This window comes from Morone saxatilis, unplaced genomic scaffold (genome assembly GCF_004916995.1).
Source record: "Morone saxatilis isolate NCDOM2014 unplaced genomic scaffold, NCSU_SB_2.0 Contig14, whole genome shotgun sequence".
NCBI classification, from domain to species: domain Eukaryota; kingdom Metazoa; phylum Chordata; class Actinopteri; family Moronidae; genus Morone; species Morone saxatilis.
Window position 1 is genome coordinate 13,098,359 of NW_023339696.1, and position 18,023 is coordinate 13,116,381.

At 42.3% G+C, this 18,023-nt stretch overlaps 1 protein-coding gene across 2 annotated transcripts in view; it reads left to right on the forward strand.

The window, feature by feature from the left end:
- The first annotated feature begins 1,365 nt into the window (after positions 1–1,365).
- cyth1a (cytohesin 1a) overlaps positions 1,366–18,023 on the forward strand; it is a 33,957-nt gene continuing 17,299 nt past the window's right edge. The window contains exon 1 of one of the 2 annotated variants that reach the window (XM_035654634.1): positions 1,366–1,682. In XM_035654634.1, the coding sequence (XP_035510527.1) occupies positions 1,601–1,682 (82 nt within the window). In that variant the 5' untranslated portion in view covers positions 1,366–1,600. Of the gene's footprint in view, positions 1,683–11,782; positions 12,071–18,023 lie in introns of those variants that run through there. The other variant, XM_035654635.1, reaches the window with a different exon arrangement.

The window sequence follows — 18,023 nt, forward strand, 5'->3', positions numbered from 1 at the left end:
ATCTATCTATCTATCTATCATCCACCCACCTGTTTACTTTTTTATACTCTCTGCATGTGCTCAGCAAGTTGCTGACAGCTCTTGTTCGGAGAGGTAACGTGGAGGCGAGCGGAGGAATATGCATACTAAAAAAGAGAAGAGAAGCATTTGTGCTGACTTCGCTGTGTGCCGTACGGCTGTTCCTCTCATGACAGGGCTGCTTCTCTCGGTGATGTGCAGCTGCAGCATTTTAAAGTGGTCAGGACTGACTTTGCAGTTCGTGGGGGGGGGGGGGTGTCACTGTGAGTCACTCGGGCCTCTGGCAATGAACTCGGTGATGACTATTAGATCAGAGGTGATGTCATAGCCAGGCGAACTGTAGAAATTCAGTATGTGTCAGATCCACCCTGGTAAGTAATTGCCACCTAGCCCGAGTGGCTGACATGCCACCCTTGATAGCGCCGTGATTGACAGAGAGGGCAGAGTTAAAAAAAAATGAATTAATGAGTGAGGCTGAATGAGACAGTGTGACACACTTTGAGTGATTGACAGGCAGGCTAATTCAGAGTGGCGTCGGTTTAAGGGTGGAGGTAAACATTTCTGCTTTGCGCCACAAGAGGAAGTGAAAATCCAAAATGAAATCAATTGTCGTCGATTATAAACACATCTGTGGCAGAACCAGGACAGTTTATTTAGTTGTGTATGCATGTGTGTGTGTGTGTGTGTGTGGCTCCAAGACCCCAAAATGTGATTGTGTCATGGTGAATAACCTCAAATAGGTGTGAAAATAATCTAATCAAAACAAATTGCTGGCAGTGTTTTGCCCAGGAGCAAATCATTTCTTATACCCCGTTGCCAAGCAACAATGAAATCTTGATTTTTATGTACAAGGCTTTTGAAGCCAAAAATGATGAGTGACTCGAAGCTAAAAGCAACAGAGGGTAGAGATGGAACTCAACACCGTACAAAACAGAGCGATGGGCTGCCGATAGTTCGCCATGAATCTAATGAACAGAAAAACTTTCTCCTTAATTGTTTCTCTAATTGGTTTTGCCCTACATTTTACTGGTTACAGCCAAAGTAACAGAAAACAAGAGAGCTGGCCCTAAGGCACATTAATATATGCTTTAAAACACACCCTGATTTATTCATTTGTATGTGTGGTGTGTTAAGTCTGAGAATATCTGCTTGAATTAGTATGGAAAGTAGCAAGGGAGTGCAAGTGGGAGAGAAAGAGAGAGAGAAAGATAAATAGAGAAAAAGCAGAGGACGATAGAGGGAGGCTGAGACACCAGCACAAAAGGGGAACAGGGAGAAAGCAGAAGTGATATCACAGTCCTTGCAAGTTGCACATTCTAATCGAGGAGGGGAAGAGAAAGTAGGTGAGTGGGAGAGGTTGGCCGGTGGAGTGGAGCAGGCATCCAACTAGCAGGATTAGGTGAAGCAGAGTGACACAGGAGCAGGACCTTACAGTTGGGAGTCTCTCCATGGACTGAACGGCCGGGAGCTCAGAGTGACCCTCTGCAACTGTGCTTTTTTTCCCCCCCTTGCATCTCAAGCTGAGTCGCCACTAACGGAGGCATAACTCTACACGCAGATACACACATTACACACTGAAGCTATGGGGACAGTAAGTGAACTTTGCGTGTCCAGCCTTCAGACGTTCTTGTGTCCAGCTGTGAAGGCGCACCAAGAAGCTCCAGGTAGAGTAAAGTCACAACTGTGGGCCTTTCTATAATAAGATATTCCTTTATTTATTCCTTTATTTTTTTTTTTCCTATATTTTTTATCTATTTTTTAATGCATGATGCATCGTTTTTTTGTTGGTCGGTTGGTGTTGTAGCATATCCGCAATGCTGTAACTCTGCGACAAAAATGCTTGTCATTTTAAGCCGTCATCCCCGTTGAGTTTCGAATGAGTTCTCGTGAGTTTCGAAAGAAAGAAACCTGTTGATCCACTGTGTGTGTGTATGACCACTGGCACTAACACATGCATCCACCAGATAGTGATAACAGAAATAGAGGGAGCTCTTTGTGGCTAAGGAGGCTCTCTCATTAAGCACGACTTAAACCTCTATGCGCACACATGCTGAGAAGAGAGCAAGCTAATGTTATTACCTACTGAGCAGATCTAATCTCCAGCACGTCTCACGCACATCCACTGCCAACCTAATTTGAAATGATGACTCCACATCCTCGTTCGCGCATATAGCAGATCCACATGATGTATGACAACACTGAAACCTCAGGGAAAAACACAGCCACACAGGATGGGACGCTCGTCAACGTCCCTTCTTGTCCCTGTTACAAGTCGCTGGGTCTTTCGATAAAGGGGACGACAACAGTGTCGCGTTTACTGGAGATTGCCTCCTAAACCTGGGTAAACAAACTCTTGGTGCTTTCCCAGTTCAATTACAGATGGAGGAGCAGGCAGAAGTGGAACTGGCTAAGACGTTAGCCTCTTTGAGAGTTCTTTTTTTAATGCTCACCATCTGTCACCATGTTCCCACATTTGTCCTTTCATGCTGTAGTGATAATACCGAGATCTGAATTATGTTGGAGCTCACGTATGTGTGGTCTGTTGTGTAGGGTTGCGACTGCACTATACTAGAGTGCAGGTTGGGAGTGTTTAAAACACTGTTGATGTGACTAAAGCGGCTTTGCTGGGTTGTGGTGAATCAGCTGACTGAGTGTGTACCAAGGGGAAGCGGTGCTGCCTCAGTGATTTCAAAACACCTGAATCAGCAACACGGACCTGCGTGAAAAGAAGGGACTATATTCATTTTGAATATTCAAGGGGGAAGTAATGTGGATTGTTCTGGTATGAAGAACATTACAACAGCAGCAGAGTTTCACAGATTTTTTGTCAAGTAAACAAAAATGACTTTGACATATGGGGTAGAAGGGAAAAGAAAGTTATAACTAACACCGGTTTTGTAATTTGAATATTCAGCCATTTGTTGGCTGAAAACAATGTACTTCCAAAGGCTTAATTTCAGCTGTCACCCGCCTGCAAGTGTTAGTTTCTTGCTTAAACTGTAAAAAAAAAAAAAGCCATTGCATTTGGGCGGTGTTCTGTATGTGTTGGTGTTTCTGTTTTTGACCATGATTCATGCAAGTGAATCATGCGTGACTCATCTAATGTTGTCCAGCAAGTTCACATTGTATCAGCAGCGCTATTAAATCGCTCCTAAAATATAGCCAAATGCCGTTTAACGTGAGGTGTTGAAAAGAACGAGAGCGAACATGAGAGAGAAGTTTAAAAAAAAAAAAAAAAAAAACTGGCTGACCTCATGGAGTGATGTCTTGCTTCCCAAAATCTTGATGCATCTTCTCAGTCCCCCTTTGCATCTAAATGAAATAAGCACACATGGACAGTGTTATGTCAGTGCCCTTTCCGACTGTAAATGTTACTGTGAGTCTAACACTTACAGTCACTGTGAGTGTGATGCCCAGTTAATCTTCACAGGACACAGCCTGGGACTGACGGGCAGTGTATCGCTTAAAGCGGACGTGGTAATTTAGCTGATTAATATCAGCATAGTTACAAAGGGCCCGCCTGCGCAATGAGCCAGGTGTGCCCGGGCTTTGCCTTGGTTTTCTGACGTGGGAATTATTACTTGTGTGGGCTTTAGGCAGCTGAGGACAAAGTGATCTCGTTGGGAGCGCGAACAAGCCCATCAGCGGCAGCGAGAGTGTTCGAGAATGTTTGCCAAGTCAGCTTGTTGAAAAGGAGGGTACGGTGCAGTAGGAGAGGGGGGGTGGTGCTAATGTGAAAGTTCCCAACCTTTTTGGCTTGTGGCCCCTTAACACTTAACACTGTTCTGGTTGCGGTCCTGGAGATCTTGGGCCTCTTCGACAGCTCAAAAAACAGACTTTTTTCAGCTCGGTACAAAATGATTCTTCCTAATTTTAGAATATTGTGTATAAACATGATTTTGAATTGATAACTTGTTTCAGAAATCTATACCTCTGTTTGGGATCTCAGACACCTAACTGTAAAACATAATTAAATACACTCTATGTCTGTATATTTTATAGCCTCGCAGTGACATATGTTGAATCAAGATTGCCATACTGTGTTTTTACACTGTTCCTGTCATGTTGTGAGGTGCTGGTGCCTTTAACCAGCTATCTTAGGAGTCATTGGGTGCTGCTCTGTTCAAAAACTGCAGGTTGTCAAAATGTCTTTGTGCCAATGCAGCTCAGTTTCCTCTTGCATAATGAAACTTGTGCACACGAAGGAAACAGTGTGCAGGTTCATAGGTGTGGTGCACTAATGGCAGGTATGTGTGGTTGCTGTGGTTATGGGTGTCATCTACACACTTGGTTTGTCCTTAGCAGAGTGATTGACGTAAATATAGTCGCTTAAGGTCAGTAGAAGCGGCTATATTTACGGCAAGAAGTTGTTTTTCTTCTGTATGCTGTCACTCTGCCCATGTGATAAGACAGGTTTACTCCAGCACTAAACTGCTCTCACGTTCAAAGCACATTCGAGGAAAAATCAAAGCAGCAGCAGCAGCGAAATCTCAGTGGACTTAAGCAGGCTTATTCCTTCTAAAATCAAAAGACAAAGAGGAGGAAGTTGCTCAAAGTCAAAGCAACTTGTGCTGCAGTTGTTCTTCTTACTTAACCATGTAAGAGTCATTATCCCTTTGTTTTCCATCATTAAACATTCGTCATTTAGCACCCGTCATGAAGAGATGTAGATAAAGAGAAGCACACGAAGGCAGGGTAAAAAAAGCGTTGAGACAGTGCTAAGGAAAGTTGGTGCTGCCACTTAGAATCAGGAAGCTGTTATTTAGTGCATTCAATCTATATTTAACCTGTTAAGCTTTATTCTGGTGAGTATTCAGTTGAGTTGTACCAGCAGAGGCGCTTGTTCTGCTCCCACCCAGCCAGTTGTTAGTCAGTGGAGGTGATATGTGCTATGTAGGAGTTCCACCAACACAGATCAGTGAGCTCTCTGTAGGTTTTATATCCAGCTGGGGGAAATGCTTTCATCACACAGAAGAATTGTCTACCTTCCTGAGAAACGTACAAGTGATTTTCATCAGAATCTCCTAGTAGATTGTCTGCTGAGGCAACTGATGGTTTTCTACGTGTAATATTTGTACATCAGTGTCCCAGCCTACGTGCATTTCATAGATGAATTAAAGCTGAATCTGCTGTGTGACTAACTCCACTTCTGTTGTCCTTGTTTGGTCTTGTTTAGTGAACTAAGAATAAATATGTAACACAGTTAAATCCACTTTACGTCTGTGATTTATGGTAGAAGTACTTTTTATGCAGCAATACCTCTCCAAAATTTCCAAATAACTTAACCCGAATTTCAGTTTTTGTAGTTTTATAAGAGGCCCAACAGAGAGTTTGACGTCTCAGTTGAGCCTTAACATAAATAACATCACTTTGTACCATAATATGTGGCATAAAACTGGACATTTCTTTGTCTGTGAAAGACTGAGAAAATATAATATAAATATGTCCATGTGAAGGCTGTATAATTGTTATCTTCATCCAGCGTATCACTAGTTATGCGTTGGTGCACAGCTGCTAAACACACTTCCAGTAAAAGTTGAAGACAGCTGATTTCCTTTGTGCTTTTTACTGGAAGCAGTTCGACAACAACGACAGCGATTACAAATCAGAAAACAATAAGATTCCGCAAACAAGAATTAGACCATAAAGTTTAAAAAATGAATTAGTACAGTAGCGAGGAAATTTGATTCACAAAAGTATCAAATTAGTTAAATAAAATATCACCAGTGAAAGATCAATTTGAATTGTTCCAAAGGTAATTCAGATGCATTACACATTAGCTCCATCTAGCTATAGCCAGCTAATATAGTGGCCAGCTTGGTCAGTAAGATAAATAGGAAAACAAAATTCTAGTAAATCATAAAATGACAGTTTCAAAAAACAGCTGTAATAAAAAAAGAGTATGTACAGATAATGATCCGACAAGGGCATTTGAGGAGTAGATAAAGTCACAAATCTGACTAAATGGTGGATGCAACGGTGTCAGTTACGCAACCGCTACAGAACGGTTGCCAGTAGTGGTTGCTAGTAGCAACAGGATGTTCCACTGACACTGGCAGAGCAATGGAAAGCACGAAACGTCTTACATCTTTATTTTTTGTAATTACAATGCTTCATGGCCGTTCCATGTGGGTTCTGTGGGGCCCCAAACAATAACATAAAAATCTACTAAAGTGAAATCTACTTGCTACCCGTTGTCGCAGGTTGCGTCAGTGAGCTGTGAGTGATTTGTCAGTTGGTTTTTCCAATTAATTTTAGTGTCGTGAGAGGCGAAACTGTACAGTATTTATAACAAAAAAATAATCATTTCTAATTTTTGCATCAGAAATATGTTTTTTTTTCTTACTCTTACAAGATGGGAGCCACTGCTTTATGGGCTGCAAAACTTCCAACTTTGTATGATGATAATTGATCAGTAAGCTCCTGTGCATATTTGCATGAAAGAAGATCATAATGTTAATATTTTACCAGACAGATGACATGTGCACTTTGCTTCTTGACCTTAGGTGAGACCGAACTGTATTCCACTGGTAAAACACAGTTTGACGTGTTTTGGATGCTGAAGGAGACAGACTGCCAGGGGACTGCTTCAAAGAGGACTGTGTGGGAATCAGAGGCAGATGAAATCAACATAGCCAAATAAGATATTTCTGGTAGCATAGGAGGGTTTGTTTTTCTCCGAGCTTTTGCTTTTTATCTTGATAAAATGACATGAAATGAACAGATGTGGCAACGCAATTGCTGGTTAACTGGAAAATATTTTTTTTTGGCTATGATTTATAACAAAGTCTAAGTCCTATTGTTGTACTGTAAATGTAAATGACATGCTGGTCTTATCAAGCTTTCATGCCCGCAGGCACAATTCCTCAGTGAACAGCAGGGGTTTTGTTATGTAATTCCCTAACACTTATGCATAATTAATTACCAACAGACAAATGCTTTGTCAGTCTTGTCTACCAAAATAGTGACTGTGATAGTTGGGGTGACCATGTCAGCTGCAGATATTGTATGCAGTGCAGAATGCTGCGAGTCTAGCCTGAGGAACAGTGACTCTTAGACAGCTGTCCTACTTCGTCAGGAGCTCTCTGCATTTCACACCCTCTTCCTAAAACTGATTTGGGGAATCACAACTTCTGAAAGCGGTATTTTTACGTATGTACATATGTGTACTCTAAGTGTAGCTGAGTTTTGCTGTATGCTGCTACAAAGAAAAAAGGTCACAAAGTAAAGATAATTGTCTTGCTGTTACATGGAGAGCATGTTATATATTAATAATGTTTGTAGGTACAGTGATTGGCCACCCACAGAGTATTTCTTTCCCTCGCAACCGCATGAGAAAAGTGACACGAGAGCTAGATATTCTGGTATTTATTATGTGACTCATGTCAGTAATTTATCGCTCAGGTCTGCACTGCCTCTCACCTGGAAAATTATAGGAGCGATTGATCCAAAGGTCTCATTACCTCTGACTGCACCTGTAAAAAGGAAAGGTTCAGAATCAGCGTGCGCTCTGAGTCATACATGGAGAAACTAAATTCCAGCAACACCTTGTGTCAAAGAATCTCTGCCATGCATGTAGTAATCTCTTCTCATTTTTCATGTCTTGTGTTTTTGTCTCAAGCAGATGTGTGGAAACAAACCTCATATTTCTCAATAGGCCTCTTTCGTAGGAAAGAGTTTCGTTTGTAAGTCAAAGAGGAAGAGAAAAGTAGGCTAACTAAATGTTAAGAAATATGAGGCATTTGTGTGGGTAATATGTGGCTTTGTCTTTGATCATTTGAGGGATGTGTGTGTCCAGGTATCATTCATTTATTTAAGTTACAGTAGGTTTCCTTTCATGCCCTCTTTTTAGAACTGTAATTACTACCGATGATCAGCAGGGGTCACTCTTGGCATCTCTTCTCATAGGATTGTTACAGTCTATTTTCTAACACAGTGCAATTTTCTGTCTGATTCAGGCTATTTAAACACATAAATGTACTGCTGTAACTTCATGAACTGTCACTGCGTTGTTATTGTAGTCTGGATAATAACAGAGCCTCGTGGTTTCAGCAATGACCCTGCTTGTTGTGCAGTTAAAGTTATAGTCACGATTGTGGAGAGCTGACCACTGCATTGCCCTAGGCTCACACAGCTGGAGCCGGTAACTCCAGGCAAGCCTCCCATTAAAGGGTCATTCCACTGATTTTAAACATTAAAGATGGGTTTGCTTGTGTTATAATGTCTTCTCCGTCTTTGGAAATAGAGAAAATAACCTTGATGATGGGTTTGGAGTACAAATTTGGACTAATGGAAAGCTTGTGTTATAAATTTGGCACATTGGGGTTTGAAAAATAGACAGAGGCTATCAAGTTGCACTTTGGAAAGTGTGGGAACCAGTGTTTTTGTATATCCTGGTTAAAGGTCAAGATATTTCAGGCTCTGCTGTATTAATTTTGACCGTTATTTTCTTGCAAGAGCCCCAGCTTTATTACTGGAATATCCCATTAAATGCTGAATCTAGTATGTTTCAGAATTTAAAGCCTACCTGATCAGATACACGAGGGGCCATAGTACACACCCTATCATACTGATTTGCTGTTTAAAATGAGCAGGATTGATTGACTGATCAGGTGGTCCGCCAGTAGACAGAAGAAGAGGCCTGTGGTTTCAACTGGCTGCAGCTCTTCACATGAGAACCAGGATCTCTCCCGAGGATTGGCTCTGTCACTTAATTGCAACGACACTGTAATCCAAGGGCTTAACATAGTACTCTAAGACCGGTCCACATCTGTTTCATAATATGACCAAGGCTTGTGTGAGGTTAAAATGTTCTCTGGGTGTTAGCGAGCTACTTTCAGCTTATGCAGATTTAGCTGCTTAAAGAGTTCACGTACGGCTGGAAAGTTGTAGAAAGAAGTTCTGTCTTAATTTTTAACCATTCCTTCATAGCAGACAGAGCATATTCAGGTCCTTAAGGAACAATATAAGGAATAATGAGGGCAAAATAATAGTATCCACTATTATTTATCCACTCCAGTCTAATATCCCTGCCAAAAAATACCTTTGTGAAGCTTGTAATGTTAACTTTATGTGTATTTTTGTAACCTTTGTGGTCCCAGTTTGTGGTATTGGTGTATTGTATTAGCTTAAATTGTCAAATGTTCCTGTTGTTTTCCAACTGAAGCACCCTGAAAATAAAAAGAAACACTTCATAAAACTTCATGAATTCAAATAACAGAGATGCTTGAATATAGCAGGCATTGAGGAATCTCTCCAGCTCAATATGGCTGATAATCAGCAGCATTTTCTAACATGCAAAAACAAAACCCTCTTTACATTTCCTACCCGAGTATGACGCTGATTCGATGTTTGCATAAACACTCCATTAACGTCACGTTTATTTGAGGATCAGTTCTACAAGTCTTTATGCAGATCAGGAAGTTGTAGACAACAATGTGTTGGTATCAACTGATGATCTTTTTATTTAAAGGTCAAACAGCTCTCTGGTTTCACTTGTTCTGGGTTCTTGAGTACAGATTTGCGGCAGTGCTCGGGGGAATGGAGGAACTCGTAACAAATGAATTGAAACTTTGTGTGAACAGGGTTTACTTCACACAGGCTACATTGTCAGTTGTTGAGTTTGGGCAGCACAACAGAGGCATTCACGGGGCACAGCTTGAAGACAAGCCCCTCAAATGAAGTGGCCATGGAGACTAGGGCCTTTCAACGGTTGGTTCATTTCATCATGATGCTCCCTGAGCCAATACGGTGGAGTGAATCCCAGTATTTGGTCTTGACTGCTGTGTTGGTGGTGACTCTGCACATTTTAAAATGCAGCCAGGCATTCAGCCTTTTGCACATGTTTTCTCCCAGTGCACCAGATATATAGGGCTGAAAAGAAAAACACAGAGAGGAGAGGTTTTCTCCCGGCATTCCTCATTGGCTGTGAGCGCAGCATTCCTCTTGGCCGCTGCTGTGCTCATCAACAGGCAGGGACAGGCTCTGCCCTTTGCTATTTGACTGCAGTACAGTCGAGCAGGTGCTACACAAACAGCAAGCTGATTTATTCACTTTTAACCTGGGGATGGAAAGCTTGGGTAGCTAGAGTTTCCCCTAAAATATGCAGCCAAGGAATGTCTCCCCCCGCTAGAACAGAGACCCCCATCCGATGCACCTTTAATCACAGACAGCATGAAATATACTGTGTGTTGATGGGCCAGGGTGAAACATGAAAGTGATATCAAAAAGGATGAGACTTTTTATTGCTGGTATCTGGAAAGCTGCATCAGACATAAAACATGTCTCACCAGGATTTGGTAGAACCAGCTTCACCATTTATGACACATCTGTGTATTTAGTTGTCTCGTTGGGAGTGACCTCACACTTTTAATGACAGCATAGGCCTAATGACAAGCAACTCTTTACCACAAAAACATCCCTCACGATATAAACACATATATATAAAAGTCATTTTTAGGAGGATCTTTCAGATATTCTAAATGTAATTGTGTAAAGAAAAAGTGTACGCTACATAAATAGAAAATATTACAAAATGCCATAAAGTTTAAATAGTTTTTAGAGTTTCTGCACTGATATCAGACTAATGGTAAGGTTGTGATTTTATTTGTTCAATAGTATCCAATCCAATCCAACTTTATTTGTTAAGCACTTTAAAAACAACCAAAGTTGACCAAAGTTGACCAAAGTGCTGTACAGGAGAATACATGAGATGTAGGTGTTGTAAAGTATATGTGTCGTGTCTGCCACAAACAGGTGTGTTGTTGCTATTTTGTAAAAGAACTGTGTTTCTGAGGTAAAAGTCTGCTCTCTGCGGATGTGGTAAATCAAGCGCCGCAATAAGCACACGATCAGCAACACTGCACTGCCGTGTCTGTGTGTGTCAATCACTCTCTCCCTGCCCCCACTCAACCCTGTCCCAACACCACTGTGTGCGTGTGTGTGAGTGAGAGAGAGAGAGAGAGAGAGAGAGAGAGAGGCGCCCAAGGCAACAGGGTGTAAACGCAGGCAGCAGACGCGTCATCTGGCCCATTGGCTGCACCTTCAGCCTGAACAAGTCAACGCAGAAGAGACTGTCACCGGATATAGAACAGCCCGCCCTTTAAAAATAAGAGTCTAAAATAATAATCAAATGGGCAAATCAAATTAAATTAATGAAATTTCCAATCGCTAATGAGGAAAATGTTACATTATTGTTGTTTTTATATTTGCTATTGTCTTAGTAGAGATGTAATACAGTGTAAGAGAAATTTAGGGCCACTTGAGTACTTTATTTTATTCCTTAATCTAATGGATAATATTCAAAATACACACAGAGCAATGCTGTTGAACGCAAGAAAACCCAAAGTCATGTAACTCCATGACATTGGCCCAGTATTCAACTCACTGTACAGGTTCTCCCATTATTCTCCATCCCTGTGTGGAGATGTTTCAATTCAATGCAACACTGACTTTTGTAAGCTGCAAGGATTTTATTTTAATACATAGGTGGTGCCCTTTTTTTTGTTATTGTTTTTTAATCACCTAATGGGGAAATGCCATGCGGTTTTCTGGAGGTATAGCCTGCAGTATCTGTGCTTCCTAAAATGTCTTGATTCAAATTAATAACCTAACTTGTAGAACCAGTTAAAAATGTACAAAACAATAAAACTAAATATTCAATAGTAAATAAAATGTGATTAGAGCACTCCGTTTTTGTAGCTTTGAGACGGTTTCGGTTTTATTATGAAAATCATGACCGGAAGCTCGTAGATTTTATGCAGCTTTTCTCGACGGAGGCTCGAGCGCAGGAGAGATTGGTTGCATAAAGTCCTCCGTCTCTTCAAACCACTCCCTTGAGCTGTCGACAGAGCCACCTTTCAATTACCGCAGAAACCATTCCCAAGAGTTTTTTTGTTAACTCGTCAGATAACGAAAAAAGACAAAAAGGTCAATATAGTTATCGATACTGGTATCTGGTTGAAGTTTGGACGCTCGGGGACCACTCGAAACTTTCTGAACTCTGACGTGCCAGGCGAAGACAGCATGGTGTTAAAATCGGAAGACGGCGTAGGTGAGTAAGATAGACTAGGGAAGACATTTCCCTTCGTCAAAATGTCGTTTAAAGGACTGTGTTTACTTCAAAACGCCTTCATGAGAAGTTCACTTCTCAGTTTGTGTTGATAGGTGGTTTTCTGAAGGGAAATCTCAGGAACTGAAGTGTGCGTCTCTGGCCTTGTTTACAGTGTTTACCCATTTGTGCCAACACTGTTGTGTTTACTGAGCCAAGTGCATATTTTATCGACCTCTGTTGGGATTTTAAAAAAAGGCTAAACTTTACAGGCCTTCCCTAAAAACACGTGAAAAAATAAAAACATATATTGTAATTTATATTATGGCAATAGTAGTAGTAAAAGAAATACAGATAAACCAAAGTCACTCACTGTTGAGTTAAAGAGATAAAAAAAAAAAGATCTTATAGGTTAGCTATGCCATTTTTAGACTATCTCCTATTTACATGTTGTTAACAAATTCCCACAGTTTAATATTTGTCCAGAAACATCTGTGTGTGAGTGTGTGTGTTTGTGTGTAGACTTTTGGGGGTGTTATTTCTTAACCACATACAGCACTACTTTAACATTCATGACTTGGCCCTTTTATGCAGTAGAAAAAGCACCATCTTTTGCCTTAGAGAGCATCCTCAGTGTCATTTTGCAGCTATCAGCAGCAACAGGTGTGAGCGCAGACAGTTACTCCTCCAGTGTCAGCATGGAGGCGACATTGCAGTACTCCTTATTGTTGCTGCTTCTCCCAAAAAAAGCCCATTCTGACAGCCGTAATATTGTTTTAAACAAGCGTGGTTGTAATTCTTTCACATACAACTCTTTTTATTATTACCACAGAGTGCGTTACTATAAAGAGAGAAACGAGTGTGCAGCCTTTGAGGTTGCACAGAAAGCCTTTGTTGTTGAGCATGACGCCTTCATCTCATTGGCTGGGTTAGCCTGACAGCATTAATTAGCACCCCTGACTTGCGTCACAATTAATGGCGTTGGAGAACAGTGAACGTCTGACTGACTGATCCTGTTATGTGCTGCTGCTCCCTTTTGTTCTGTGGATGGAGAGGGAGGACTTACACGCTCTCTGAGCCTCAGTGGCCTCGGCTAAGCCCGGCCGGCACACAGCTGCATTGTTCCTGAAGGGATGAGAGATGGGAACAGTCGATTCTCTTCTGAGTCCATTTGTCTCTGCCACTTAGAGTTGGCTGGTCTGGGAAGTTAAAGTAGTTGTCACTAATGGTTCCCTAATGAGTGGCGCTGAGAGCTCTAATGGGCCCTCCAGAACGACGGGCCCTGCCTGGCACTAATGCCCAGCGGTTTGATAATCGTCATCCTCTGCTCATAATCATGTTTTAGCCTTTATTTTGCATCAGTTGCAGCCCTCCCTTCCACTCAGGCCAGGTTTCACTCCGCATTACAGCTATAATGCGGTCGGACGTGTGTTCGCTGTGCGGTGCAGTTGGGTGGCGTTGACACACTGCTGACATTTTTAAGGGCAGTATCACTGGTAATGAAAGAGACGGGAAAACAATGGTATACACTTTAACTGCTGCAGGTGTAGAAGTGTGATCAATAATTATCTTTATAGTTTACTTATTTTTTAATTAATCAGATAATCGGTAATAATAAGAATAATAAGAATAACCTAATCTGTTGACAGAGCCAAACGTTTTTCTTTTAAGAAAGCCTTAGTTTTATTAGCAGCAAAAACATTTAACTCATTTTGTAACAGTATAAAAAATGAGGAAAAGCAAATCCTAACATTTGTAAAAAATGTCAGTTTTAGTTGATAACACATCTAAAAAGTGAGTGGGTTATTACAATCAAAATCAAGTTGTTAATTTATTATTTTTGTCAGAATCTATGCCACAAAGAATATTGAAATGTGTTTGAAATTACAGAGGTGGATGATTATTTATTGCATCAAACAAAATAAGAGTTGTTAGCCACAATCGTCCTCTTCTTTCCAAGTCTGAACTTGAGCCAAAACAACAGATACTGGCACATATAGAACTCTCAGTAGTTTTTAAATAAACATTAAAATAATCAAATATTTGCTGGTTCAGGCCTTTTTAGATATGAAATGTTGCTGTTCTTCTCTCTGTTAAACGATATCTTTGAAGTGTCAGTTGGACAAAACAATCATTTCCACTATGTCTGCTAGCTCTGGGAGCTTGAGTGCGTTTCAGCATTTCATTGATTAATCCAAAAACTAAAGCCAGATTAAAAGTTAATGACCATCATTGTATTTTGCAGCCCCAGCCTAATCTTCCCGCTCACCGTGCTGCCTCTAAATGTTTCTACACTGTTAACCCAGTGGACAGTTATTATGGCTGATTTGCATGGAAACTGTATTTGCTGTCATAAGCTTGTCATCACGCAGGCCCGTGAGAAGTCACATCCTCTTCTGTGTTCCACAAATAGATCAATCGCTCCTCAACGTGTGTGAGGGGACGAGATCAGAGTGTGCCAGGCACTCGGCGCTTCAGCTTCATTTTGGTCACAATTCACATTTCTGTTCCTCAGTCGGAAACTCACACATGCAATCTTTTCTTTCTTTGTTGCACCAGAAGGTTTCACTCTGCCTTTTTTTCAGTTTTGTACCGTTGAGCCTGCAGTTCCTTTCTTCTGTGCCAGCACCCTGTGACTTTCAGGTTTAGACACGCCTGGATTTCTTCATACAAGACAAAACTCTGTGATCAGTCTGTTGATAGGGCCCTCAAATTCAAAATGGCGCCTGCCTGGAACTCTAGTGAAGGCAGTTTGAAGGATTATGTGCTCAGCATTAGTACCATTAGAATTAGTTTGGGCTGCAGGAAAGTCCTTTGATACTGACATGGAAAAGTAGTAGAGTTTCTGATCAGATGTCTTTTATTGATTTTACAAATAATGTGGGATAGTTGCTATTTGTATGGTTTTGAAAAACACAGTGAATGCATTCAGAAACATCTGGCACCATAGAAACTTTGTCAAAGAGGTAAACAATGCACAGCGAGTTGTAGAGCGGCTTTTGTCGCGACCCCGAATTTTTGTGCTCACAGTTTGGAACATGTAGCCGTCGTGTTGTGAGTTGAAGGATTCTAATTATGAATGGAGGAAGAATGGCCATTTTATCGCCGTTCCCCACAGGATGGGTGGTTGAGCCACAGCTTTCACTCCTCCCCTGAACGACGAGAGCGGCGCACAAACAGGAAGCGGAGAGTTGACAGTATATAAGTGGCATCCCACAGTTTGTGCGTGGGCTAAAGTTTCTCCACTGCTTTTCTACAGAAACACAAATCAAGACGCAAAGAGAAGAGAAACACATCGGTGGCTCTTTCCAACTTTCCCATCATGTTCATTTTCTCTGTGTGTGTGTGTGTGTGTGTGTGTGTTTTACTGGCGAGAGAGGATGTTGGTAGTAGGACAGCCCCGATAGGAATCAAGGCCAACAGCATCAGAGGACAAAGGCATGCATTGTGGGTAGAAATAGCACTTCCGCTCTTGAGGAAAAACATAGAGAAGCCTCTGCGTCGGCCTCTAAAAACAACGAGCCTTGATAAACGCCAATAAAACGGAATGAGGATTATTTAAGAAAGCTGATCTCCTGTGTTCATAATGACGGGCTGTGCGTTTGTGTGTGCGTGCAGCTGCAGGATGTTTATGCTGCGGAGTGCTCTGTATGTTTTCTTTCCGCCGTAGCTGTGTGTACGGTGGTAGGCCTCAGATCCAGTTCCCACACAGTCACATCCTCCGCTCGCAGCGTCTCTTCACAGCGGCCCGAGCGCACCGAGCAGATGCACTGTCAGCTGTTCTCTCTGTCTCTTCAAGGTCCGGCCCACAGCCAGCATTTTCAGCCGTTAGGTTGTTTTGGGGGCACAGACGAGACCCCAAAATATGTAGTGCTTCCTCATCAGCCCACAGATCAGATCAGATCAGATCAGTGATGGATCCCGTACTGACAGCAGTGAGAGGCAGCTGTGTCTGTGTGGGCCTGCAGAGTGCAGCCGGCACAGCAGAGGGCTCCAGGTTCACTCATAAAGACGCTCAGACACGAGGTGAGCGCTCGCGTCTGCTCTGTGCCGCAGACGATCCCGGGGCGAGTGTACACTCACGCTGTAAAAACACCACCAAGAGGAATGCTGGGAACCTTGCACAATCTTTTGGCATGCCTCATTAGCATCAGGATAATGCTCATCCACTATTCTTGAGAGAGAGAGAGAAAGAAAATGCACAGTTGTCTTGAGCACAGACACATTGTTAAACTGGAGGTGATAATGATAGCATGACTGGTCGTATGACGGATCAGGAGAGAGAGAGAAGACCTGGCTCAAAGTGCTGACTCATAACAACAGCTCATGCTAGAGTTTATGACTTTTATGTCTCTATGGGACGTGACCGGATGTGTCCAATAATTCATCACCAGGTGCAGTGCTATTTGTCTTTGTAGGTCTTTCTTTTTCTTGATATGTTATTTATGGAATCACTGAACACAATTAAAATATGGGCTACATTAGATTTTTCTTAATAATAAGCCTTTATGGGTCGTATGCTATAGCCTCTATATATACATATACATAATGTGTGTATATATGTGTGTGTGTATGTATGTATGTATATGTATATGTATGTATATGTGTGTGTGAAGAGGAGGGAGAGAAAGGAATGACCACTGGGTGGAGCCTCCATGTGACAGCAAAACAGAGAGAGAAAGAGAGGGAGTGGAGGGAGAGGAGGGAGAGGAGGGAGAGGAGGGAGTGAGGACTGTGTCAGTGTGCTGTGAGCATGCTGGTAGCTGATTGCTGTGCGGAACAGTTGAGAAAACCCGGCATATCTCCCTCCCTGACTGCTGGAGCAGACTCCTTCTCGCTGCCACTTTACATTATGTGGACGTCCGGCTCGCCTGCGTTAAGCCTCGGGAGCTGACAGAATATTAATGAAATATGAGAGATAAGGTGGAGTAAAAAAAGAAAGAAAGAAGAGGAAGTCTCTGGAAAGACAGAAACTGACACTTTGGAGGATTTCTCAGAAAGGTCAGCGCTTAAATTTGCTTACGCTCATGTGTTTGTTTGTCAAATTGATCCTGTGTTTGTTTGTGGTCTTTGGTACTTGCTGTCATGTGTGTCCACCACCCAGCCACACAATATTGAAGATTAAATGAGTGAAGCTGGACATAACGCACATCAGAAACAGTTTGACTTTTTGTCCTGCGGAGTGTCTTTGCTGGGCCAGTCTGGTTTGTTGTGGTTAAGCTTGCTGAGTGGAGCTCCACTGACTGACACTTGAGATGATTGAGTACTGGTGCAGCAGGCCAATGACAGTGTGGTGCTGTCAGTGGAGGTGAATTGTGTCTGAATGCTAGAAAGGTGTTTATATGTTTGACTCTTTAGGGTCATATATATATATGACCAATAAAAGTGCATCCAAAGGTAAAGGCTTGATGACGATATTTCACTCTATTATTCAACTCCCTGACACAGAAGCTGGTTTCAGGAAGCTGGCAGATAAATGTCAAGTCTCGACACAACTACAGCCAAGGATGCTTAACGTGCCGGCCCCTGTGCCGGGGCCCTGTTGAGGAATGTCCTGAGAGGCCACTTGCAGACACAAAGGGAGAGCTGTGATCGGCCCACCGCTCGCCCCACTGTCTCTCTGTTCTCCTGCCATTCACCATCCCACACCTCCCCTGCCAAACACAGGGCTCCTTCTCCTCTTCCATCTCTTCTCTCAGTCCGCCTGCACCTCCTCCTACCATCAGGCCAGGTCAGGTTGGGCACTTGGGGCTTTTTGATCCATAACTGGTGGTCCTCTTTGCTCCTGTTTGGGTTCAGCTTTCGTGTGTGGCGACTATAGATCTGGAGGTCAGAGGTGAACAAGTTCTTTTGGGCTGGTGGCCATATTAAAGCCTGGCATTCCTTCACAGCCCCTGCTCAGCTTTGTTACAGGCTGTTTGGTTCAGAAGGTGGGTGGGTGGGGTGGATGGGTTCA